General features: G+C 50.1%; 1 protein-coding gene across 1 annotated transcript in view; it reads left to right on the forward strand.

Annotated features, from left to right (window-relative positions):
• The window catches only part of ANO8 (anoctamin 8), a 53,249-nt gene that overhangs the window by 25,083 nt on the left and 1,439 nt on the right, over positions 1–26,727 (forward strand). The window contains exons 6-17 of the mRNA XM_084826228.1: positions 52–168; positions 5,613–5,740; positions 11,927–12,088; positions 13,587–13,739; positions 15,482–15,608; positions 16,342–16,397; positions 17,461–17,535; positions 17,978–18,121; positions 19,784–20,536; positions 21,799–21,990; positions 23,940–24,071; positions 25,812–25,922. Coding sequence (XP_084682354.1) covers positions 52–168; positions 5,613–5,740; positions 11,927–12,088; positions 13,587–13,739; positions 15,482–15,608; positions 16,342–16,397; positions 17,461–17,535; positions 17,978–18,121; positions 19,784–20,536; positions 21,799–21,990; positions 23,940–24,071; positions 25,812–25,922 — 2,150 coding nt within the window. The remainder of the gene's footprint in view (positions 1–51; positions 169–5,612; positions 5,741–11,926; positions 12,089–13,586; positions 13,740–15,481; positions 15,609–16,341; positions 16,398–17,460; positions 17,536–17,977; positions 18,122–19,783; positions 20,537–21,798; positions 21,991–23,939; positions 24,072–25,811; positions 25,923–26,727) is intronic.

Consider the following 26,727-nt stretch of genomic DNA (forward strand, 5'->3'; position numbering starts at 1 on the left):
CCATGTCCTCGCTCTGCTCTACCCTTCACCCTCTCCTTCCTCTTTCCTCAGTCCCTGAGTTGGCAGCCCGTGGAATCCTACAACAGGTCTTCCCCATCCATGAGCAACGGATCCTCAACCGGCTGATGAAATCTTGGGTACAAGCCATTTGCGAACCTCAGCCTTTGGGTATGGTCTCCTGTCATTCCTTCTCCCCCTGTATTCCCCTAAGGTTCCTGGCTCTCTGACCAAAACCTCTCCCCCTGTATCTCGGAGGCGTGGGGTGAGAGGCGCAGAGTTGACTTCTGCTGAATTAGACTGCTGGCGCATTGAGTCCGGCTGTCAGGGATGAGTCTAAGTGCCTTGAGGTGTCTGACAGCTGAATCAGAGTTGGACCAGCAGCTAGATCAGAGGCCAGGTGAGGGACCCTCCCTAGCGAGCCAAGACACTGGGAGAGATTCCTCCAAAGGCCTTGACAAACAGATGGCCCAGGCTGAGTCCCTGGCCCTTCCCTCTACTGTTAGAACTCACATTTCTGAGGAGGAAGAAGAGGGGCATGACTTAAGAGACGCTAGGGCATGTTGCAAAGCAAAGTGGGAAAAGTTAGGGGCAGGGCTCAGATGCTCTGCCAGGATAGCCATCCTTGGAAGCCAACGTAGGAGGGAGCCACCCTAAGCCACTGCGAAGCAAGCCTGGCCATGGGGTTCACACCCAAACTGTCAGCAAGCTGTCAGAAATGGATCGTCCTTTCCGCATCGCAATCAACACCACAAGGAGACAGAGCTTCAGGCTAATACTGCTTTATTTTGCTAGAGACTAGCCTCTTTGCAAATGCAGATTCCAGGACACTCTCAGACTGCCTCAGGCCCCTAAACAACTAATCTATGATCCCTAATTAGAGGAGACGAACTGGAGGGTAGTGAAGTTGCCGACAGTTTGGGCATGAACCTCACGGTTCTTCAAGTTCTTGGGCAGACGACGGCCTTCTCCGTTCCTCCTACCTGAGATTAGGGATGAATCCAAAATTCTGCCCAGAGCTTTGAGTTCTGGAATGCTTCCAGATAAGGTTTTTATCACACTGTTGCCCCAATCTAGGGAACAAGCGATGCTTGACATCGCTAGGATCCTCCAAATGCCATCTCACCACTCATCCCGTGCTCGATTCCTGTTCAGGTTTGCGATTGCCGCTTCCTCTGCGCAAACAGAAAATTTGCGTAAATCAAGCAGTGATCAAACGTGAAATTTGCCCAGTTCCCGCAAATTTGCCCAAATTTGCACAGCTTCCCACCATAGAATAAAGCAGGGCTTTCAGTCTGCAGGGGAGGAATTTGCACAAATTAGGAAATTTGCGCAAAATCAACCTGGGAGGATTGCGCAAATCAAACATGAGCTCGTATCTGGCCATTACGAACATTTTCGGCGGGGACATACAGTCGGGTTCGGGGCTTCGAACAGGGTACGCGCGCGTGTTTTGCAAGCGAAAATGAAATCCTCATACACCCTTACCTAACTCATTCACGGAATTGGACATGGGGACCCAGATGTGGTCTTCCGTTCGTAGGCCACCCGTGTTTTCTCACCACTTTTTCCGTCTTTCATCTTAAAAGGCCTTCAGACAGAAAAAACAGAATAGCTGCAGAAGTCTTCTTCTTGGTGTCTTTAGGAACCCATCTGGAAATGCCCTTGGATTCCCTGCTCTTGTTTCCACTGTGAAACTAATGCATTAGGAATCTTCCATTAAAAAAAAAATCCCAATTTTGTACAGAGTGCTGTGGTGTGTGTGTGTGTGTGTAGTTGGCCACGGTGTTTATTTCCGTGGTGCCTTCCTCAACCTCCATGCCTCCGCATTAGTAGGGCTAGATCAACTGGGCTGGTGGAAGTGGACTTCTCTGTCCCATGAAAATGCTACAGAGAGTTGGGAGACCTTGCCCAATGGGATGATTTGTCGTGGCGGGGAAGGGGGACCCCCCCCCAAATAAGTGGGACCTTCCACAAGTGGAGCCATTCCTCTCACAGAAGGCAGATCCTAAATCCAACCCTGCCAGTACGCATGTCTGATTCAATAAAACACTGCAAAGACAAAAAGCCTTCATGTGATGACTCCAAGATGCTTTTTGTGTGGTGTTTTACCCAGGGCCAGGAGCACACCTCTGTGCACAGATAAAACAGCACCAAAAGAAATCTTGATGCAGTCCCACATATATACATCGAGATTGCTTCTTCTTTTTTGGCAGTGCAAATCACGCTCCTATGCAGATTTCGGCAGTGCGCAGCATGCGCCTATGTGCATTTTGGTGGTGCGCATCATGCACCTATGTGCATTTTTTGCGCGTGCGCATTGGTAGCATAGAGGTGGGGAAAGAGGCCCCAACCCTGCAGCAAACAGCACATGCTCCTGTTCTGGAATTAGTTTTAGCAATGCTCCTAGTTAAAGTGGAATAAAGGAGGAGTGGGATACTATGGGAAACATTCAGCCTTTCCCAACCTGGGTCCCTCCACATGTTTTGGACTACAAGTCCTAGCATTCCTGAGCATTGGCCATACAGGCTGGGCTGACAGGAGTTGAAGTCCTAAACATCTGGAGGAACCCAGGTTGGGGAAGACAGCATTAAAGGAACATAGCAAATAGCTATGTCCCTTCCCTTGTTTGGCTATGGGTCACCAGAAGCGAGAGAAAAGCACTCTGCCCAAGGTTAGAGGCACGATCACCCCTGGATTACTTTAAATATTCCAGGACTTACAAAACCTGGTTCCTGGTTCCCACGACCTGTGTGTTGTCTCCTCCACACATAATTTAGTATCAGCAGCACCTCTCCACATGCGCAGTGAAGAAAGAATGGGGTACAGGGGACCCCGCTCCCACAGTGCCTTCGGAATCTCCTTTGATGGGATCAGAATGACGCAGGCTTTGTGGGTTGGGGCTGGTTCACTCCCTGGAGGTTTAGCACTCCTTCATTTTTCCTCCAACGTGGCTTCAAGGGCTTATCGACGTTTTAATGAACCGCTTTTGGCTTGGATGATGCTTTACTTAATGGCTCCATCAAGACAGTTATGTAAGCAGGATCCTTGCATTCCCGAATATTAAGCACTTTCCAATGAGCTACTCATTACTGGAGGGAGACCCGAAGGGAAGGAATGCGAGGTGTTGACCGGAGATATGAGGCGAAAATTGCCTCTTGCATTGGTGTGAATGGGAAATAGGATTGGATGGTGACTGTCTCTGGAAATGGGATTGCATGGCAATTTGGTTTCTCCACTACCCTGATATTTATAAGGGGGATGGAGAGGGGGGCTTACCCCAATTGCAACGTAAAAAGGGGGCAACCTGCATTTCTTTATTTTGGGGTTTAAATGTCACCCCACGAACCTCAACATGACTAAAAGCAGTAAAATGGCTTTATTCTTTCGGGCTTTCCATAACCCAACTAGAGAACAATTGAATTGGATGGCTTGAAATATATAATACAGCCCTCCCCAACCTGGGCCCCTGCAGTTCTGTTGGGCTACAGTTCCCATCATGCTGGCTGGGGATGATGGGCATTGTGTCCAACACAATGGGGAAGTGTCAGGTTGGGGAAGGCTATTATGCTACATGAGCAAAATCAAGGACAAATCAAAACATTTAGGCTAGTATCTGATGTTAGTCTTACATAGAGTAGACCCATTGGAATGAATGGGATTTGAGTTAGTCGCAGCTAACTTAAGTTCCATTCATTTCAATGGGTCTACTCTACGCAGGAACAACATTGGATTCTACCTCTTGTTTATGATATATTTCTTATTTAAAATATTTGTATACCGCCTTTCTTTACCAAATCCCAGGATGGTGTATGAAACGCATTAAAACGAAGTGTTAAAATAAAATGCGGAAATGGAAGCAACAAAGACATAAAATTGGTTAGGTTTCAAAAACCAGAGAGTAGATTAACGAAAACATTTTTTTTTAAGGCAGCTGGTTGATCAAACTGCGAAGTATTCTGTGGACGTGAGAAGTCAGCTAGTGAGGATGGGATAAAGCCGTCTTTGCCTGCCAGTGAAAGGTCATGGGGGAAGGAGTTGGATGGGTCTTTCTAGGGAGGGTGTTCCGGAGCCTTGGAGCCGCCTCCAAGAAGGCCTTGTCTCCTGTGTCCTCACCAAATGTGGAGCGAAGAGAAAGGTCTCCCTCCTGGGGCTTTATAGGTGATAGCCAGGGCTTTGAATGGTGCCCGGAAAGAGACTGGCAGCCAGTGAAGCTGTCGTCACAAAGAAGGCAATGGAACCAATTACCTGACAATGGAACCAATTCCCTAGGGAGGTGGTGGGCTCTCCCACGCTGGAGGCATCAAGACGAGGCTGGACAGCCACCTGTCAGGGATGCTCTGACTTGGATTCCTGCATTGAGCAGGGGGTTGGACTCGATGGCCTTGTAGGCCCCTTCCAACCCTACTATTCTATGATTCTATGAGGCATGTCATCCTATGAGGCATGTCATCCTACATGTCATCCATATAGCCGGGGTCTGGCCGCAGCATTCTGGGCCAGCTGAAGTTTCCAAACAGTCTTCAAAGGCAGCCCTACCAAGAGTGTGTTACAGTAGTCCAGATAGGATGTCACTATGGTAGGCTCCCCCAACTTGGTGCCCTCCAGATGTTTTGGAGGACCCCCAGCCCCAGCCAGCATGGCCAGTGGCCAGGAATTCTGGGAGCTGTAATTGGAAACATCTGGTGGGAGATGTTTGATTGGGGGAGGCTGAGCTAAGGCAACTCCTGGTTGTCGCCTGACATCCATCTCCCAGCATGCATGCCCCAAATGGAAAGGCTCCAGCTGGGTGTTCCAGCAGAGAGATCCAAGGGCATAAGGAGCAGTGACGGATAGTGGGCGGAGATGTATGCAGAAGGGAGCAGGAGACCTTGGTGTGGCCAAGGGTGGTTGGAGCCGGAGTGCTGGCATCCACGTGGGCCTGGCCCTAAATATTTCAACCCATGAGGCAGAAGACCCTGGTGGTGCCTTGCTCCCCTTCCCTGTGGGAGGAGATGCAGTAACAAATGAATTCACTGACTGTTTGACCTGCCTGTGATGACTTCCTGCAGTGGTGTCCTTTCCGAGAACAGTGGCCCAGCCAGAAACATTGCTAGGCTGGGGCCATGGGGTCCTGGATCTGTTTCCCAGGGCCCCGGATCTGTTTCCCAGCCCCGAGTGTCCATTGCTGCCCATGGAATGTTTTTTTCCTCACCTTAATTAACATGCAGGGGGCCATTTTTCAAGGCAGATTGCAGCTGGGGAGGGAAGGGTTAACTCTCTCCCTCCCCACATGCTACAATATTTCCCCCCACCAAAAAAAATCTTCCCCTTCATGGCAATTAACCTTAGGGGAAAAAATCCTTTTCCCATTTGTTTGGGATGATTTGCAGGGTGCAAATTAATGGGAATGTTTATTGTATTTGAAATTGCTTGGATGAGATGTGAATGTCCTGGCATTGCCTCTGGTGCCATTTAAATAAATCCCCGTGATTATTGCTACCTTGGAATGTGTCGTTATAAATTAGCACAGGTGGATTTGCGGCCTCTTGAGTGCCCAGCAGCATCCTGGTTCCTCCAACCTCTGTCCGTCTGTCCTGCTAACGCTGCCCCCTTTTCTCCTCCCTCCCCCCCAGATGAAATCTGCGATTATTTCGGCGTGAAGATCGCCATGTATTTCGCGTGGCTGGGCTTCTACACCTCGGCGATGGTGTACCCAGCAGTCTTTGGCTCCCTCCTCTACTTCTTCACGGAGAACGACCAGGTGAGGGCGTGGCATCGTGGTGGGCATTTCCTCCTACGCCAGATCCCGGATTTCACGCTTCGGTTTATTTACAATATTTGCATACCACTTCATATCTAGATTTCGGAGCGGTGAACACAAGCGATAAAACAGTAACAGGATGAAAAGATTAAAGCACCAGATTGAAATTATTCTATTTTTATAAACAGAATACCAATGGAAACCGTGACTGGTCAATTAAGGAATGCCTCCTGGAACAGTGCTTCTTTCAGGAGGCACTGGAAACAGCACAGTGTCAGTGCCTGCCTGACCTCCAGGGGCAGGGAGTTCCACAGGAAGGGGGCCACCACACAGAAGGCTCTTCTCCAGGTGGACTCCAACCGGGCTATTGGTCCATGTGGAACCACCAGGAACGTGCCCTCTGATGACATCAGTGACTGGGCAGGTTGGTAAGGGAGAAGGCGCTCCGTTAGGTATCCTGGTCCCAAGTTGTTTAGGGCTTTGTACGCTACTACTAAAACCTTAAAGCTGGCCCAGTAGAGAATACGCACCCAGTGCAGTTCCCTCAGCAAAGGAGTTACACGTTGAAAAGGGGTAGCTCCCAGCAACAGTCAAGCTGCTGCATTCTGCACTCACTCCAGCTCCCGGAGCAGCCTCAAGGGCAGCCCTAAAGAGAGCGCATTGCAGTAATCCAGGCTTGAGGTGTACAACTGTACAACTGTGGCCAAGCTCTCCCTGTCCAGGAGAGGCCGTAGCTGGCAAGCCAGCCGAAGCTAAAGGTGAAAGGCACTCCGAGCTGTCACGGCCACTTGGACTTTCAGCAATGGTGAGGGATCTAGGAGTACGCCCAAACTACGGACCTGATCTTTCCAAGGGAGCGCAACCGTGTCTGGAACAGGCAATGAGCCTCTCTCCCAGACTCGGGAACCACTCATCCACAGGGCTTCCATCTTGCCAGGATTCAAGGAGCCCGCTGGCGGTCGCCTTCTCGCCAGCAGGCTCGTAATCCCATTAGGTCACAGAGCGGCGAGGAGCTGGAAGGAGGAGACATTTTGGCCCCTAGAAGCTACGGCCCCCTGTTGCAGGAGAGCATGGGAATGGGTGGAAGCCAAGGTTTTTCAGTCCTCTACCCGGGGAACATCCAACTCCCCCATGTTTTTATGGACAGGGGCTCTGTGCCTCTAATGCTTGCTTATGTTATTGTTCTCCCAGGCTACCTTTCAGAGGTACCCCTTCCAAGGCAGTTAACTGTTTTATTAAAAAGGCAAAAATTCAGGGGTGTGGAGGCACCGGGGCTTTTTGAGCAGCGGGGGCAATAACGTCACCTGCCGCCCAACCCAGAATTCCCCGTTCCTTCTGAGTTTACCTGCAGTCCTCACAGGAGCAGATGGGGAAATGGATCTTCCCAGCAAATATATATTGTTGTGAGCTGTCCCTGCTGTAATGCAAAGTATTTTGGGGGCAGCTTAGTGTTGAACTTAGTCTTGAATTAAGGCCCAATTCCTTGACCTGCTCCTGATGGAAATGAAAAGTGCTAGAACTCTTTGGCTATGGAAGGAAATGTTCCTCCCTGGTGATGGGGAAAGAAACTCAGGGAAAACCTTGGTGTGGTGATCTTATGGCATTCTTCTCCAAGCTGGTGCCCTTCTGGGTGTTTGGACTTCTAAGTCCATCACATCCAGCCAGTATGGACAGTGGTCAGGGATGCTGGGAGTTGTAGTCCAAACCTTCTAAAAGGCACCAGGTAGAGGAAGGCTACCTTACGTTGTTTGGGGACATGGTGTGTCATAGAATCATAGAATAGTAGGGTTGGAAGGGGCCTACAAGGCCATGGAGTCCAACCCCCTGCTCAATGCAGGAATCCAAGTCAGAGCATCCCTGACAGGTGGCTGTCCAGCCTCGTCTTGAATGCCTCCAGTGTGGGAGAGCCCACCGCCTCCCCAGGTAATGGGTTCCATTGTCGTATTGCTCTAACAGTCAGGACGTTTTTCCTGATGTTCAGACGGAATCTGGCTTCCTGTCACTTGAGCCGATTATTCCGTGTCCTGCACTCTGGGATGATGGAGAAGAGATCCTGGCCTTCCTCTCTGCGACAACCTTTCAAGTACTTGAAGAGTGCTATCATATCTCTACTCGGTCTTCTCTTCTCAAGGCTAAACATGCCCAGTTCTTTCAGTCTCTCCTCACAGGGCTTTGTTTCCAGTCCCCTGATCATCTTCGTTGCCCTCTGAACTAATTCCAGTTTGCGTCCTTCTTAAAGTGTGGTGCCCAAAACTGGACACAGTACTCCAGATGAGGCCTAACCAGTGCTGAGTAGAGGGGAACTAGGACTTCCCGGGATTTGGAAGCTATGCTTCTATTCATGCAGCCCAAAAGAGCATTTGCCTTTTTTGCAGCCACATCGTATTGTTGGCTCATATTCAGCGTGTGATCGACAACAATTTTGAGATCCTTCTCGCTTGTAGTGTGGTTGAGCCACATATCCCCCATCTTGTAACTGTGCATTTGGTTTCTTTTGCCTAGGTGCAGAACTTGGCATTTACCACTATTAAATGTCATTCTGTTGTTTTCGGCCCAGCGCTCCAGTCTATCCAGATCACTTTGAATTCTGTTTCTGTCCTCCAAAGTATTGGCTATCCCGCCCAATTTGGTGTCATCTGCAAATCGGATCAGCATTCCCTGCACCTCCTCCTCCAAGTCATTAATAAAAACGTTGAAGAGCACTGGGCCCAGGACTGAGCCCTGCGGTACCCCACTCGTTACCTCTCCCCAGTTTGAGAAGGTCCCATTGATAAGCACTCCTTGAGTCCGATTCTGTAGCCAACTGTGGATCCACCGGATCGTTGTTTCATCTAGCCCACTTCGAGCTAGTTTGCTCATCAGGATATCATGGGGCACTTTGTCGAAAGCTTTGCTGAAGTCGAGGTATATGATGTCTACAGCATTCCCACGGTCCACAAGGGAGGTGACTTGATCCAAAAATGAGATCAGATTCGTCTGGCAGGACTTGTTTTTGACAAATCCATGTTGGCTTTGAGGAATCACGGCATTGTTTTCAAGGTGCTCCCAGATGGATTGCTTTATCATCTGCTCCAGAATTTTCCCAGGGATTGATGTCAGACTGACTGGTCTGTAGTTCCCAGGTTCCTCCTTTTTACCCTTTTTGAAGATAGGGACAACATTCACCCTCCTCCAGTCATCTGGCACTTCCCCCGTCCTCCATGATTTCTCAAAGTTAATAGACAGCGGTTCTGAGAGTTCTTCTGCCAGTTCCTTTATTACTCTAGGGTGCAGTTCATCTGGCCCTGGAGATTTGAAATCATTCCAAGTAATTCGGTGTTCCTTGACCGTATGCCTATCGATCTCAAGCTGCAATCCTGCCCCTTCAGCCTGCACTTCGCCTTTGCCAGTGGGGTCATAGACCCTCTTTTGGGAGAAGACTGAGCCAAAGTAGGAATTGAGCACCTCTGCCTTTGTCATCTGTTATCGTTTTGCCATCCTTATTTAATAGCTGAACACCATTTCTTTCCTCTGCCTTTTACTATGCCGGTAGCTGAAGAAAGCCTTTTTGTTGTTTTTAGCATCCCTCGCTAACCTCAGCTCGTTCTCAGCTTTAGCCTTCCTGACGCCATCCCTGCAATTCTGTGCTACCTGCCTGTACTCTTCCTTTGTTACTTGGCCTTCTTTCCACTTCCTATATGTGTCCTTTTTTGTTTTCAGGTCATCCCTAGGCTTTTTGTGAAGCCACATTGGCTTCTTCTGTTGTCTTCCACCTTTTCTTCTTGTTGGAATGGTTTGTAATTGTGCCTTGAGAATTTCCTTTTTTAAAAGCTCCCACCTATCTTGGACTCCTTTTCTCGTTAGCGTCACTTGCCATGGGACCTTACTGATCATTGTTCTGAGTTTATTAAAATCAGCTTTCCTAAAATCCAGGGTACGCATTTGACTACGCTCGGCTTTTGCTTCCCTTAGAACCAAGAACTCAAGTACAACATGGTCGCTTTCCCCCAGAGTTCCTGTAACTGCTACTTTATCCACTAAGTCATCTCTGTTGGTTAGGATCAAGCCAAGGATAGCCGATCCTCTAGTGTCCCTCTCTTCCTCTTGTGCAATTTCAGCTTTCTCTGGCCAGAGTCCAAGATCCCAGCTCATTATTCTCTTGACTCTTGGCACATCTTAATAAATTGGATGTTGTGCTATATACTGCTGCTGTGTGTGTCTGTGCGTGTGCCTTGATAGAAATAGATACAGGCATTCTATACAACAGCCCTTCTGGATGTGTTGGACTACAACTCCTAGCATCCCCAGCCACTGCAATTATTTATTACATTTTGGCACTGCCCCTTCGCCGAAGCTCTCTGGACAGTTCCCACAATGTCAAACCCATCAAAGCATCAAAGCCCAGATTGAAAACATAATCCTGAAAAGCAGTATTATTTCTTTATTATTTCTTTATTTCTGATGCCTGACTACCACTGAATAGAATAAAATTGAATAAAATCCTTCCATGGTTCATAGAATCACAGAATAGTAGGGTTGGAAGGGGCCTATAAGACCATCGAGTCCAACCCCTTGCTCAGTGCAGGATTCCAAGTCAAAGCATCCCTGACAGGTGACTGTCCAGCCTCGTCTTGAATGCCTCCAGTGTGGGAGAGCCCACCACCTCTCCAGGGAATTGGTTCCATTGTCGACTTGCTATAACAGGACGTTTTTCCTAATGTTCAGCCAGAATCCAGCTTCCTGTAGCTTGAGCCCATTATTCAGTGTCCTGCACTCTGGGATGATGGAGAAGAGATCCTGGCCTTCTTCCCTGTGACTACCTTTCAAGTCCTTGAACAGCGCTATCAGATCTCCCCTCAGTCTTCTCTTCTCAAGGCTAAACATGCCCAGTTCTTTCAGTCTCTCTTCATAGGGCTTTGTTTCCAGTCCCCTGATCATCTTTGTTGCCCTCCTCTGAACCCTCTCCAGCTTGTCTGCATCCCTCTTAAAGTGTGGTGCCCAGAACTGGACGCAGCACTCCAGATGAGGCCTAACCAGTGCTGAGTAATGGGGAACTAGTACTTCCCAGGATTTGGAAGCTATACTTCTATTCATGCAGCCTCAAATAGCATTTGCCCTTTTTGCAGCCACATCACATTGTTGGCTGGTATTCAGCGTGTGATCTACCACAATTCTGAGATCCTTCTCGCTTGTAGTGTTGTTGAGCCATGTATCCGCCATCTTGTAACTGTGCATTTGGTTTCTTTTTCCTAGGTGCAGAACTTGGTATTGATCCCGATTAAATCTCATTCTGTTGTTTTCAGCCCAGTGCTCCAGCCTATCAAGATCACTTTGAATTTTCACAATAAATATGAGACACGTTTAAATGCAATGCAATAGCAGCATCAAAAAACCCTTCCACCCAGCTATAAATGCCAGAGGCCTGCCGGAAACAAAATGTCTTTGCCTGCCGGCAGAAGGAGAACATAAAGCAAGATGGCCTTGCTTCCCTTGGCAAGGAGTTCCAGAGCCTGGGAGCAGGGTCGGCACCAATGTTTGGCATGGTTGGGCACCTGCCCATGGCCCACCCCCCAGCAGGGGCCCACGGACCAGAGCCCCCTGGATGTGCTCCCCCTGTTTGCTTAGCAAGGATGCTGATTCCTTCTGCAACCCCCTCCGTCTTCCCTGATCCCTCTGAGCTTAGCTACAATCCCCACAGGAGCTGGGGTGGTGATGGATTGCTTCCAGCAATGATATATTGTTGTAAGCCAGGGTCAGTGTGGTTGGGCACCTGCCAAGGGCCCACATTATAGCAGGGCCCCCTGGATTTGCTCCTCCTTTTCACCGTTGAAACTGGCTTGTTCTCATCCCTCTTGCTCTGGCCCAGACAACGGTGGTGGCGAGAAGGAGGAGCGGCACACGCCCCAGCTGCCTTGTTCCCTGGCTCTCCGCCTGTCCGGCAAGCAAGTGGGACCAAGGATGAGAAAAAGGATGAGCAGTTGGTGACACTAGTGGTGAAAAGGTCGACTCATGGAGGGAGGGGTCCTTTTGAGGGGGGCTTCTCCAAGGGCCTTCCAAAACCTAGAAGGCAGAGAGTTCCAGAAAGCATCTATTTATTTTCATTTTTAAAAATTGCAACCCTAACTAGCGGCCTATGGAGCAGCCTTGGGTTGGCACTTTGGTTCTGTTCCTCCCCGTCCGTTAAGGGCACTTCCCCTCCTTCCTCAGACCAGCCGGGACATCTGCTGCGTCATCTTCGCCATCTTCAACGTCATCTGGTCCACACTGTTCCTGGAGGAGTGGAAGCGGCGGGGAGCTGAATTCGCGTACAAGTGGGGGACTTTGGACACCCCTGCAGAGTCCATCGAAGAGCCCCGGCCCCAGTTCCGGGTCAGTGGTGGCGGGTCGAGCAGTGAAAATTTTGGCAGGGTCACTTTGGGGTCAGAGCTGGGTGCTTGGGCTTAGATACGCATTAGATGAGATGTCAACGTCCGCTTCCTTCCCTTCTTACCAGAAATGAACATTTTGGAGCAGCTGTCCCCAAACTGGCGTCCTCCAGGTGTGTTGGACTTCAACTCCCATCATCCGCAGGCAGCATAGCCATTGAGGATGATGGGGGTTGCAGTCCAGCACATTTGGAGTGCACCCAGTTTGGGACAGCTGTACCAGAGTATGAATTTTCCTTATTTTGGTTTGGACCATTGGTTATCTAGCTGTCGTAGCAGGCTTGGGGGTAGGTAACCTGGTGCCCTCCAGATCTTGTGGACTACAATTCTCGTCAATGTGGCTCGTGATCAGGGATCGTGGGAGGTGTAGTGGAATGAAGCCGGAGAGGCTCAGATTACCTACTTCTGTAGCAGGCTACCCTCAGGATTCCACGAGGGAGGTGAAAGGAGAGCAGGATGTTTTGTGTTGTGTGTGAATGCAGCGGATGGGTCTTGGTGCACCATTGCAGGCCATGGGTTCTGATGCTGCTCTGTGCTGTGGCTTGGGTTGCAGGACTCCACTATGGATCAGATCTGGAGCAGGGGTCAGGTTAGACCATGTTCCACAGGAAGCCAGACGGAAAGAGATCAGTACCACGGAGAGCTCCAAGCGCTGCTGGGGCTAGAAGCCGGACAGGGTTGCCTGCATGTTGCTCGGATAAGGAGCAGAGCAAGACTGAGGTTTAAATAGGAGTGTTGCTGGCTTTAGGCCGGTTGGCCCTGCCTCTATACTGACTGAGACTTGGTCCTTTAAAGGGGCCTCGCCTGTTTTAGCCACCTCAGGCTGCGACGATGTGGGAGAGATGGTGGCATGCTAGTGTCCTCAAGGCCCGAGTCCTCAGAGCCTGAGGACAGCAATGAGACCTCCTTCGGATACAGAGGAGCTGGCCCCTGAGGTCTTTATGGAGATCCGGGTCCTGGGGAGGTGGAGTCCTCACAACGCCTTTCTGTAGCCAAGTCGTCTCCCTGAACCATTGACTCCGGAGCTGCCGCCTCTGAGGAAACAGGGTCAGAATCCTCTGGGAACGATAGTTCAGAGACCTGGTCCGTGACACTTGGCTGACCTACGTGGGTAGACCTTCTGTGGGGGCTTTTGAGAAGGCAGTGGGAGCCTACGCTAGCCATCCGGTCCTCCGTCCTCGAAATGCGCCTGGAAGTGAAGGGCAGGTCTTCAAGAGGGAGGGCAGCCTTCAGGCTTGTGGGACCTACTTGGTGGTTTTGTTTGGGTTTTGCTACAATCCCAAGACCCCTCAGTGATTCCATGCATTCCTCCTTCACGGGGGTGGGAAGGGTTGTGGAAAGAAAAATGGCAATGGCATCTGGACCACCAGAGATCTGGTGGGCACCCCAGATCGACCCGCCCCCTGTGCCTGAGACGCCATCTTGTTCTCCTCCCCTTGCAGGGCGTGAAGCGGGTCAGCCCGGTGACCAACACTGAGGAGTTCTACTACCCGCCATGGAAACGGCTGATGTTCCAGTGTTTGGTGAGCCTGCCCGTCTGCATCTTCTGCCTTTCCTTCGTCTTCCTCGCCATGCTGGGCTGCTTCGAACTGCAGGTGAGGAGGGATTGTGGCCATTATGGCAGCCCAAAGGGCCGACGTTGGGATGGGAATATTTGTACCGCTAGCTCGTAGAACCTCTCGTCGTGAGAGTTGCTGATGGTCGCTAGTTTGGAGGGCTAAGAAAGAAAGAAAAGAACATGAACTTTGATTTTTCAGGGGCAGGCTGAGCTTATTTATTATATCTTTATTATAACATTATTATTATTGATTATAGATTTAATAGATTTGATTTAATAGATTTAATTTAATAGATTGAACAGATTTAATTTAATAGATTTAATTTAATAGATTTATATACCGCTGTCCATATTTTAAAATACCTCTAAGCAGTTTATATGTTTATTAGTTTATATGTTATTTTAGGGATTTTTTTAAATCCACACCCCCACCCCGGAAGATATTTTCCCCTCCAGGTTATCTTTACAGCAGGCGAGTAGAACCTTTTTCAGCCCTGCTGGCTGGGGCATGCTGGGAGTTGAAGGACTTTTTTCTGTCTAAGCCTGAATAGGATTGTGCCCTTAAATGGGCGGGGGGGGGGGCACGAAAGCTGGGAAACTATCAAACGATCTGTTGGAGGGGGTAAAACTAAACATAACCAATAAAAATATAACGTATGACATGAGTGTTGTATCGCGCCCCATGTTCAGAGGCGGCATACCAAATCCTGTACCAAATTCTGGGGAGAAGGACTGGGGCAGGACTTTCTGCCTTTCTGCCCTCACCTGAGAGCATCCCAAAGGTATCTGGCCAGCCTCTGATCAACAATGCTTGCTGAATCTTCCGTCTCATCAAGCAAGGCCATTTCCGTTCCCAGGCAGTTCCAATCTTTGAAGCGCGGGCGTCTCCCGTGACAGTCCTGCTAGCCACTCCCCCCCGGGAGAGTCCAAAATGGCTGGCTGCGGTGTTTTTCTGTATCAACGAACCAATTCTCAGGGGCTTTATCTTCACCCAGAGCAGTTCTTTGGTAAAGCGAATGGGTCCAAATTGCCTGTTCAAGGCCGAGCCACCCCCAAATTTTTTGCGCTACAGCAGGGAACAATAAGAACATGAGAAGAGCCCTGCTGGGTCAGACCCAGGGTCCATATAGTCCGGCATTCTGTTCACACAGCAGCCAACCAGCTGTCAGCCAGGAACCCACAAGCAGGACAGGAGCGCAACAGCACCCTCCCGCCCATGTTCCCCAGCAACCGGTGTACACAGGCTCACTGCCTCTGGTACTGGAAGTAGCACATGGCCATCAGGACTAGTAGCCCTTGATAGCCTTCTCCTCCTCCAGGAATTTCTCCAACCCCCTTTCAAAGCCATCCAAACTGGCGGCCATCGCTACATCCAGTGGTAGCGAGTTCCATAGTTTAACTCTGCACTGTGTGAAGATGTCCTTCCTTTTCTCTGTCCTGCATCTTGATACACTGATTTTGGGAAAATTAATTTCCCCACAGCGACTGTGAGGAATCCAGCTGCGCTCAGGGGAAATGGGGGGGCCTGAGATCGGTGGCAGGTGACATCACCATCCCTGCTAATAAAAAAGCCCCACGGTGTCGACCTTCAGGCCACAACACCACTGCACTAAAGAAATATGTAAACGGGAGTTTGTGAGCTTCTTCTCCACCATTTGCAGCGGTTTGAGCGGGGCATTTGGGGCTCCTCATGGCGGCGGCCTGAGCATTGTGGGAATGCCGGCACATCCCCCCTCAGCTTGCCTCTCCCCCCCCACCTTGCCTCTCCCCCCCCCCCAGGAATTGGTGATGAGCATCGAAGAGTTGCCACGCATGGTGCGTTTCCTGCCCAAGATCATGCTGGCCGTCATCGTCACCGCCTGCGACGAACTGTACAAAAAGATCGCCTACTGGCTGAACGACATGGGTGAATATCCGCGGATCTGTTGGGTTTTTAAAAATTATTATGATTCGGCGCATGGCTCACAAGCTGTCAGTAGTGAAATGTTTCAGCTCCCCCCACAAAAAAGCTTGCAGTGCTTGGACATTTTACAGGGCAAGGTTTACTCGGAAGCAAGGAAGTTTAAGCTTGCGGATGTGGACTTGGCATCTCCTTGATGGGTTTAATTTTACAATGATGTACAATGTGCCATCATCCAGGAAGGAGATATCTGTGGCCGTGATGAGAAAATTGGGGTAGGTAGCCTGGTGCCCTCTAGGTGTGTAGGACTACAACTCCCATCAGCCTCAGACAATGCCAGCCTCCCTCAACCGAAAACTCCATAATTCCAATGGCCTGGCTGCCTGGGGATGATGGGATTTGTAGTCCGGCACTCTGGAAAGCGCCAGGTTGAAGAAGACAGACGAACGCTTGCCAGATATTCTTTCATAAGCTTTCATTTTTTTTAATTGATTTATGTTGTGCTTTGTGGTTTTAATTTCTGTGAACTGGCTGGAAAGCTTCAGCAATCGGGCAGCATAGAAATGAAATAAATAAACAAATAAATAAATAAATATTTAAAATTCAGCGTTGAAACTCAGAAGAGGTTGTTCTGGGGGTGGGGGAAATTCAGAATGGACAGTGGACCTCCAGTTCCCACCTCAGGTGGGTTTGGGGAACTCCGCCGCCCCAAACTTGCCTCCCTCTCTTCCCGTTGCAGAAAATTACCGCTTGCAGAGTGCCTATGAAAAAAACCTCATCATTAAGATGGTGTTGGTAAGTTGGGCTCATTCGTGCTCCCCGCTCCTCCGCAGCATAGAATCCCAGAATGCACCTGGCGAAATCCACAGGGATGGGTTTCTTGCTGGGGTCAGATTTGCAGGGAGCGGGAGTTGATGGGTCTTAAGAACAAACTCTCATGAAGCTCAGGAGCAGATGCCGCTCCCACTAATCACCAAAGCTCAGGGGCAGTGTGCCGACGGATGCCGCTCCTGCTAACTGCGCCCACCAGGTGACGGTGTGATAATGTGAGCATGCAAAACCACGGGCAGCCCCCCATTCCTCTTTCTGTTTGTGTGTGTGGGGGTTGTCTTCCTCCTTGGGACAGAGCGATCAGATACCCCAGCCTTCCCCAACCAGCTGTTGGACTGCAACTCCCTGTAGCCCAGACTGCCTGGAGGGGCCTGGGCCAGAGGAAGCTGCTGTTGTAACCGGCTTTTTGCTGGGGATGTGGGGGTGAGAGCAAAGTGTTTTTTCACCAAGATAGTTTAGCCAAGGGACAGTTTTCATGTGCAGGGTGCGTTGGGGGGGAGACACCAGTGACAGTTGCAGCAGCCAGAGTTTGTGGCTTGGGTATCTCCCCCCAACCCCAATTCCCTTGCATACCTGCCTGGGTTGTGTCTGTCCTCAGATGTCCACTGAGGGGCGTGGAGCGGGAGGAATTATAGTTAAGCCCTGCTCTACTGTTGCTGTCAGAGTCCAAAGGGGTGTGGAACGTCCCCTCTGCCCCATCCCATCTACATCGCCATCCCATTTTCCGCTTGATGCCAGCAGAACCACACGGCACAGCAGATGCGCCAGCACAGGGTCGCGCTGGCGTAGCCACGTAGTTGTGCTAGCGTAAGCCAAGACGTATTGAAAATATCTTGAAGGCAGAATTGTGTCCTGGCCTGGTCGTGCAGGCTCTTTTTATGCCCTTATCTTCATTAAATGAAACCTCCAGCTTTAGAGGAAGTCCACCTGTGAGCACCAGACACTGGGGGCAAACAACAGGGCTTTTTCTTGCTTGTTTCATCAACTCACTCCCTTTCTCCCTCTCCCTCTGCTTGCCTTCAAACAGTTTCAATTTGTAAATTCATACCTAAGTCTTTTCTACATCGGATTCTACCTCAAGGACATGGAGCGGCTCAAGGAGGTATGGAGTCAACAGGCGTAGTGGGGCAACGTCAGCTGGAGCTTCCGGCAGAGGAGGGGATGCGGGGGGAGGGATGGCCCAGTGGCAAAGCCACACTCACTTACATGGATCGTTGGTCTCACCACACGTGGCCGTAGCTGCAGAGGACAGCTTTGACCTTGAAACCCCACAGCAGCACAGAGCTGGAACATCGTCTAGGCCAGGGGGCTGCATATGGCCTGCATGTGGCCCGTCCCTGGCCAAGTCCAACCCCACATCTCCATTCAGCTGGGATGTCCCAAACAATGCATCCACCATTTTGTCTGCCATTTTGTCTCCACATTTATTTCTTCCTTGTCTGATTTGGGTTGATTTTAATTTTTCATTTTCCTTCTCTGCCCGTCTGTCTCTTTCTCTCTTTCTCTGTCTGTCTTTATCTGTCTGTATGTGCCACCTTCCACAGCTCCTGTTGATATTTTCTCTCTTCCAAAGCCTTGTGCGTCAGTTCAAAGACGCGGTCCTTCCCTCCATCTCTCTCCACCTCTACCTCCTCCTCATCTCCTTTAAGGGCTTGCTGAGTTTTGGCTGGCAACTGTGCGTCTCCAAAGTACGCTCTGGTGACAGAAGGGGTGGCCAGGGGGTGATGGGGATAAGTTGGCCATGGGAATCTCTGCTTTAACTCACATCAGGTGATCTGATGCAGTGCCATAACAGCTTCTCTTCCATCATTTCATCAGCATTAGCAAAAATATGACATCTTCTACCAATGCTCCCGCTGGCTGAGTGCTGGTCAGAAAACATACAGCCAAATAGTTCCTTGGTGGGCCAGATGCAGAGGCCTCGTGGGCCATTTAAGGCCCGCGGGCCGAAGTTGCCCACTGCTGCTTTACAGCCACAATGTTGATCACAGCATACCTTCCATTGCAAGATGAAAGAGGTTCCACCTAGATTAAAAATAAAATAAGGCTTACACTTTCATGGCCTTCACTTACCCTGAGCAGTTCAGGTCATGGATTGTCTAAAGGACCACCAATCAAGCACCTGAAGGACCCCAACCTTTTGCGTGCTGATCTCAAACTTGCAAGAAACCAATTGAATTTGAGTTCCTGCTTTAGGATTTGGTTTCTCTCAAGTAGACCAGCCCAAGGGAGGTTAGGAAAAAGTTTAGCCTTTTGCAACCGCACCCTACGGCTTTTTGTAAAGCAAAAATTGTATTTGTTTGTTGATTTATTTATTTGCTTTGGAAGAATCAAATTTGTAGCCTAATTTTCCCCAAAATGATGCCCAGAGCAGCAAAAACAAATATGAAGACTTTGACACAACAATCAAATATGTATTGCTAGGAACAAACTTACATCCAGTTATATGGGAAACAGAAAGAAAGCAAAAGCGAAAAAAGACATGGCTTAACAGTCTTAAAAAGGTGGCTTAACAGCGCAAATGTACCGTCATTATTAACAAGGGGGCGAAACCTGTTTTTCCAATGATTTTGTAAAGTGTTGCCTATTTCTCTGAAATGTTCCTAGTTCTTGTTCGCAGTTCTGGCAGCTGGGTTGCTAATTAACTTTTAAATGTCTGTATATGCCTTTCCCAACCTGGTGCCCTCCAGATGGGTTGGACTACAACTCCCAGCATCCTCCAGCCAGTCTGGCCAATGGCCAGGGATGCTGGGAGTTGGAGTCTGAAACAGGGGTGAGCAGAAAGTTGATCTCCAGGTGTTTGGCACTTCAGCTCCCAGCATTTCCTGACCATTGACCAAGCTAGTAGGGGTTTCTGAGAGTTGAAGTCCAAAACATCTGGAGATCTACCTTCTGCCCACCCCTGGTTTAAAACATCTGGAAGGCACCAGGTTGGGGAAGACTGTGTTACCCTCACATAGCTCTTTCCTTCTCCCATTTGCCATCTGAGAAAAAGGATTGCTAGACCTCTGCCTTTAGTACTGTGTTCCAAAACAGACGTTTTGTCCAATGTCTGCAGTCCATTTTTTCCTTTTATTCATTTATTTAAAGTATTTTTCTCTAGCTCCTCAGCCCAAAAGGGTTCTGGATCAGTTTACACACGATCCTCATTCAAAAAAGAAAGAAAGAAAGAAGAAAAAGAAAGAAAGAAAGAAAGAAAACGTTCCTGCCCACAAGTTTACAATCTAAAAAGACACGACACGAAAGGAAAGGAAAGCAGGAAGGGGAGGGCAGAGGAAAAGAAATGATGCAGGAGAAGGGAGGAGGGTACCCCCAGGAGTCTTTTCTGACACATGCTTTTCCTCTGCCAGATGCTGGCCACGCTCCTCATCACTCGCCAGTTCCTGCAGAACGTCAAGGAGGTCTCTCAGCCCCACCTGTACAGCAAGCTCAAGCGTGGCGACCTCAGCCTGCAAAACATCCGGGAAGTGGCCCACACTCTCCTCCGGCTGCTGACCCAGAAGTACACATCGGCCAGAAGCCACAGGCCCGAACCTCGGCCCCGCAGGCCAGGCAGCCCACCGGCGGGCCACGGGCCGAATCCACTGGGGGCTCCAGCAGGGGAGAAGAAATGCCTCAACGGCGGCTGCGGGGTGCCCGAGGAAGAGGACGAGGAGAAGAAGGAGTCCGACTCGGAAGACGAGAGCGTCCTCGACTGTGGGCTGAAGCTGAAGAAAGTGAGCTTCATCGAGAAGGGCAACCGCGAGGCCGGGGAGCTCAGCCTGGGGGAGGTGAGCTTCTTGGAAGAGGGCAGCCCCACCATGGTGGAGCGAGGGGTGGACCCGGCCTCCGTCTTTGAGCTGTGCGAGGACGACGACGAGAGCGACGGGGGTGCTGGAAGCCCCCTCAGGGGCCTGCTGGAGGCCAAGGACCCCCCGGTCATCCTGCGGGCCAGGAGGACGCGGGCTGCCAAGAACCCTGCGGGAGGCGAGGAGGACGAAATGGAGGAGGAGGGGGACGAGGGCCGGAAGCCCTCGCGGAGCTCCTGGATCGACCCGCCGGAGGAGATCTACACCACGCACCTTGCCCAGGCTGAGGTGGAGAGCTGCATGAAGAAGTACGAGGTGAGCGCTCCAGTTTGGATGGCGCACGCGCAACCAGGTAGCCCCTGCAGACCACATGCCCGCAGGCTGGAAGATATCAAGGGGATGAGCCCCTGCCTCGAAGCGCCGGCCCCACCCGTAACATCATCCGGCCCCACCCGTAACATCATCCGGCCCCACCCGTAACATCATCCGGCCCCACCCGTAACATCATCCGGCCCCACCCGTAACATCATCCGGCCCCACCCGTAACATCATCCGACCCCACCCACTTCTTTGTTCTCTTTTCTCTGTGGAGAAAGAGGCATAGAGCTCCAGGCTGTTCTCTTTGCACAGAGAAAGGGACTTGTCCAGGGCTTGCAAGTGCCAGTCGTGCAAGACCCCACTAAGTCCAAGGGAATCCCCATGTTCTCTCTGATCTGTGGTCGGAGATAACAAAGGGATTCCCTTCATGTCATTTTCTTTGCCATCTGGACGTTTTGGACTACAACTCCCAGCATTCCTTACCATTGCCTCTATTAGCTGGGGCTGATGGGACATGAAGGACAAAACATCTGGATGGCACCAGGTGGGGGAAGTCTGGTTTTGTTTAATATTTATGTCTCGTTCCTACCCGATGATGGGGCATATCTGTGTCAGAAGGGTCAAATACAGAATTACTGGTCAAGGAGGGAGATGTCCAAGAGCGTGACCCTGGACAGCAGAAGCCAAGTTGCAGCAGGGAGGGGCCAGACAGAATGACAGGTTGATGGATGGATGGATGTATTTCATTCAATTTGTTTACTGCCCAACTGGCAGATGTCCTCGGGGTGGTTTACAAACATAAAACTGCACAACAAAATAACCAATAAAATAAAATTAATAATTAATAACGACAACAACAAGCAACAATAAAAATACGACAATAGAAGTATCAAAATAATTCAATATTAAACTTTAATGTATTTAAAAACCTTGTACCACCAGCAGTGAAATCAACAATCAGAGCAACAAGGTGCCAGGCAGATCTCCTTGGGAAGAGCTTTCCACAGACTGGGGGGCCACTACAGAGAAGGCTCTTCCTCCGGTAGCTGCCCAGCATACCATTGCAGCACCCAGACAAGAGCCTCCAAAGATGAGTGAGCTCATCCCTCACTATTGACTATGGTGGCTGGGGCTGATGGGAGTTGTGGGCCAAAACGCCAGGTTTGGGCATGCAAGCAGCCCACGCCCAATCTAGCTCTTGACACAAGGGAGGCATTCTTCCTTCCCCGACTGTCCCGTGGTTGTCCCCCCCCATCCAGGACACTTTTCAGGACTACCAGGAGATGTTCATCCAGTTTGGGTATGTGGTCCTCTTCTCCTCTGCCTTCCCGTTGGCCGCCATGTGCGCCCTGATCAACAACATCATCGAGATCCGGAGCGACGCCTTCAAGTTATGCACCGGGCTCCAGCGCCCCTTTGGGCAACGGGTGGAAAGCATCGGGGAGTGGCAGGTGAGGAGCCAGGGGGGGGCTTCTCCCACCCCCCTTCCCTGTACATCTCCCTCCCTCCAGGTCCTTCTCCCCCTCCCTCTTCTTCCCTCTCCTTCTTCCCCTCCCTCTCTTTCTCCCTCCCTCCCCTTCTCCCTCTCCCTCCCCTTCTCCCTCTCCCTCCCCTTCCCTCCATCTCCTTCTTCCTGTCCCGCTCTCTCCCTTCCTCTCCTCCTCCCTCCCCTTCTCCCTCCCTCCCTCCCCTTCTCCCTCTCCTTCCCTCCCCTTCTCCCTCTCCTTCCCTCCCCTTCTCCCTCTCCTTCCCTCCCCTTCTCCCTCTCTCTCCCTTCCTCTCCTCCCCCCTCTCCTTCTCCCTCCCTCCATGTCCCCCTCCCTGTCCCTCCGTCTCCCCTCTCTCTCCTTCTCCCTCTCCTTCTCCCTCCCTCCCTCCGTGACCCTGCAGGGCTAGCTTGACTTGCAGGACACCCAGAAGGTGAGGATCAGGGTTCAGTAAAAACGTAAAAAGCTCTGCTGCTGTTCTCCTTTCGGAGGTGCGGGGACATTGCTCCAGGGATTTAGGGTTGTTCCCAAGGCACGCCGAGTAAAGCGGTCCAAGGCCCAAATGTGGGGAATCCCAGGGAAGAGCTCGATTCACAGGAGAAGGGCAGGGGAGGCACTGGGTCTGGTACACTGTCGCGCCCGCCCTCTGGGCCTAGAACGAGGCAGTGGCAGCTGGTGGCTCCAGTGTCAGTGGGGCGGTGGATCCGCTCCAGGTTTCAGTCGGAACCAGTCAGAACTCTCAAGGAGCTAGCCTCCACTGGGAGTAGGGGTGCCCATCACTGGAAATCTGGTTCATTTATACTTGGCAGAATTCCGCAGTGTGTACGGCTCGCTTTGTGTCCACGAGCCAAGCTGCAGGCCTTTCCCTAAACTCCAGGAAATTTTTTGCGCATTTTCCGTTTTTGCAGGTCCCACAATTTGCTCAAATGGTCCAGAAATTTGCGCAAACTGCGGGGCCTGCAGAGGGGGGAAATGTGCAAAATGCCTGGAAAATCCACATACTGGCCTGACTCGCTGCAGATTGAGTCAGGTGTTGCAGCAGGAACCAAAATGAATTCAGGAGTGGGGGGAAGCCTAGGAAAACCTGTTGAACTCTGCTCCCCCCCCCAGATTTCTCTGACATCCCTACCTAGCCCTGAAGGCATTTAGACCCACGCCTTTAGATCTGAGCTGCAAGCTATCAGTGCCACTTGAGGAATGGTTTACTTACAAGTGTGCCTTTACTAAGGAGGAGTCCTTATTTCTCAGGTGAGCACTTCTGGATCTGGCAGCCAGCCGAACCTGAACCATTGAGCAATTGCACTCTCTGGGGCTAGGCGGCTGCTCGGTATGTGCCTCTGAGTTCAAGAGCAGGCTAATTGTGCCTTGAGGAGAAGGCTGTCTTCTCTGAGGGCCAGTATCCCCCTGATCTGACCCAGGCAGCTCCTCTGCGGTGTTCGGCTCAGCGGGCTGTAGGTCAACCTCTGAAGAGGAGTCCTTGACAAAGGGGCACGACAGCCGGATCCATTGTAGCCCAGCATCCTGTTCCCAACAGTGGACAGGCGGCTGCCTGCAGGAAGCTCCCAAACGGGGCAGGTAAACAAGTTGTCCAACACGTTTTGGCCCTGTACGATCTCTCCGGGCCTTCTTCCGGGGCCAGACCAAATGCCGAAAGAGACAAGAATCCCCAAGGATATCTTTTGGAAAATAAAACATTCCCCCTAGAAAGCATTAGAGTAATCACACTGCAGTAATGCCTAGGCATACCTATTCTGTATTTCTAAATAAGCCTGCAGAGATCTATGAAAAAGATACCGCTCCAGGATGAATCGTGCGACTGATGACGTGCTTGATATGCAGGAGTTGAATCGCTCCAAATACCGTCTGCTCCGTTCATCTCTCTCCTAAAGCGTGGCCTTCTGTTTCTTCTGCAGAAAGTGATGGAGGCGATGGGTGTCTTAGCCATCATGGTGAATTGCTACCTGATTGGCCAGTGCGGACAACTCCAGCGCCTCTTCCCATGGCTGAGCCCTGAGGGGGCCATCATATCTGTGGTGGTGCTGGAGGTAAGGGCTGCATCAAGAATCCTCCCTCCCACCGCCCTCTCCTCTCTGTGTTTTCTCCTTGAAGTTCATTATTTATTAACTTAAAATATTTCTATATTGCCTATCCTGTACAATGTGCAACAGTCAAATGACAATATCAATATACATGATTGCTAAAACCAGGCATGTGGAACAGCAGGCCGCCCGCAGGCTAAATCCACCTTTCCAGGACTCCCCATGTGGCTACACCTCCTTTGCTTGACCCCACCCCCTTCTTCCCGACTGCCAATCATTTGGTTGGTTTCCCGCTTTTGCACCATCCCCCCGCATTCTAAAAGTTTGACACGCCTCCCCTAAGATTTCGTTACTGGCAGTAAGAACTTGAAGTTGAAATAAGCTGGGATTTTTATTTTAAGTAAATAATATAACTTAGGGAAAGAAAGCAGGAGAAGAACATTCTGGTGAAATTCTCATCGGTGGGGTGTGGGGTTCTTGCATTTACCATAGTTACGAGGTGGCCCAAGGGTGCGTGTGAGTGTCCTGTATTTTGTTGTACAGTCACCTCTCCAGCGGCCTGCAGCCTCCCCAGCTTCCCACATGTCAATTAAATCTTGGGGGGAAAATGTAATGAGGTAACTCCTTCCACACAGGACCTTTTCAGATCAGGAAGCGTGGGCAGCTGTGGTGGCTGCAGAGTGGAGTGACAAATTTTTCTCCCCATTCTTTCTATTATACAGGGCCCTCAGTTAGGGATGTACAGATTTTGTTAAATCCATTCCATTTATGTCTCACATATTGTTAGGCATCTTTCATTCTGTCATCCGCTCATTGACGGAATCAGATTTTTTTTCTTACAAGAATTTCATTCCATTTGCGCAAACGCACAGTTGCTGTAATGAGCATTAACATAAATGTGCATTTGCACTAATGCGCATGTGCACAAGTGCAGATTAGCGCTAAGCCTTATTAGCGAGGTGCAAATATGCGCAAATTCCCCAAAAGTAAAGAACAGGTCCACAAGTTCGTGGAATCCACGCAACTTGGAAAAAGCTGATCTGCTGTGGAATTTGCAGGTCGGATTCATAGAAATCCAAATTCATTTGAATCCCTCGTGGATTTCTCCAACATCCCCGACCTCTGCCTTGTATTTTGGCTCTTGGGCATGTTATGTTTCTTATACTTTCACTCATTGGCAGAATTAGATTTTTTTAGGAATGCACAAGAATTCTGTTCCACTTGTGCTAATGCGTATTAGCGCCATCAGCGCATTAGCGCCATCAGAGCAAGTGCAAATTTACGCAAATCTCCCCCCAAAGTTAAAAAACAGTTCAGAGAATCCACATGACTCAGGAAAAGCCAGTCAACTATGGAATCTTCAGGTGAGATTCATCGAAATTTGAATTCATCTGACTCCATCGTGGATTTCTCTGAGTTCCCTACCCTCAGCCACCTTGCAATGATAAGATAAGCGCAAAAACACCACCAAAAGAAATTCTAAACCACCCCAAGAATGAGGCAGAGGAACAGGGGAAGAAAACGGTCAGGAAACAGGAGGACAGTTTTTGGCACGTTGTGACTTCACAATGGAGTCTTCTGGGGAGCGTACAGACCTTCCTGGACTCTTGGGCTAGAGTGCTGTCATTATTTTCAGCATGCAGAAGAGGGTGTGACGACTAGCTGGAGATCTGGGTTGCGGGAGCTGTGGTTCGCTTTGCTGCTGCTGCTCATCCCTCCCTTTCCCCTCGTCTCTTCTCCCCGCAGCACTTTGCCCTTTTGCTCAAATACGTCATCCAAGTGGCGATCCCAGACCTCCCAGCCTGGGTGGCGGAAGAGATGGCGAAACTCGAATACCAGCGGCGGGAGGCCTTTAAGGTGAGCCTCGCGGGGTGCAACTTGCTTCCCTTTTGGCCAAGCCAACATAGCACCCTCCATGTTTTGGACCACAGGTCACATCATCCCCCAACCATTGGCTATGCCAGCTGTGGCTGATGGGATTTGTAGTACAAAACATCCAGAGGGTACCATTTGGGGAAGGCTGAACGCACTGACCGTAGCAGGACTTGCTTCGGAGTAAACATGGATCAGATCTCAGTATAGTGTTTGCAAGGCTAATACTGGCCTACTGTACAGGGTTGGCGTAGACATGAATTGCTCTGAAAGCTCCTGAAACGCCAGGTCAGTGCCAAAGACTGCTATTTATTCCATCTTTGGGTGGAAACTCCACTTGTCCAGGAGTGTTTTCTATCCAGCGGCTTCAGCAGCTTTGCTGAAGTCAAGGGAAGAAAGTTAAAAAATAAAGCATAAAAAATAAACAATTAAAACAACTCCATTCTATATAGATGTGTGTGTAGGGTGTGTGTGTATATGTGTGTGTGTGTGTGTGTGTGCGCGTTTGTGTGTGTATAGATATGTACATATATTTAAAACGGTTGTAATAAAAAGTTATAAGCGCTTGCAGGCCTAGAATAAAAAGATGTTCAGGAGAGCAAACCTCGAGGCACGCTTTATAACACTGGAATCAATTCTCTGCCATCCATGTACCTGGCACTTTACGGAGCATGAGGTGACGAGATCCCTGCCCCAAGGAGATTACATCATTATTATTTGAAGTATTAGTATTATTAATACAATGCAGTATTAGTATTATTAATACAGTGCAATAGTAATACATTATGTT

This window comes from Heloderma suspectum, chromosome Z (genome assembly GCF_057233095.1).
Source record: "Heloderma suspectum isolate Gila_16-S chromosome Z, 16-S_ref, whole genome shotgun sequence".
NCBI lineage: Eukaryota > Metazoa > Chordata > Lepidosauria > Squamata > Helodermatidae > Heloderma > Heloderma suspectum.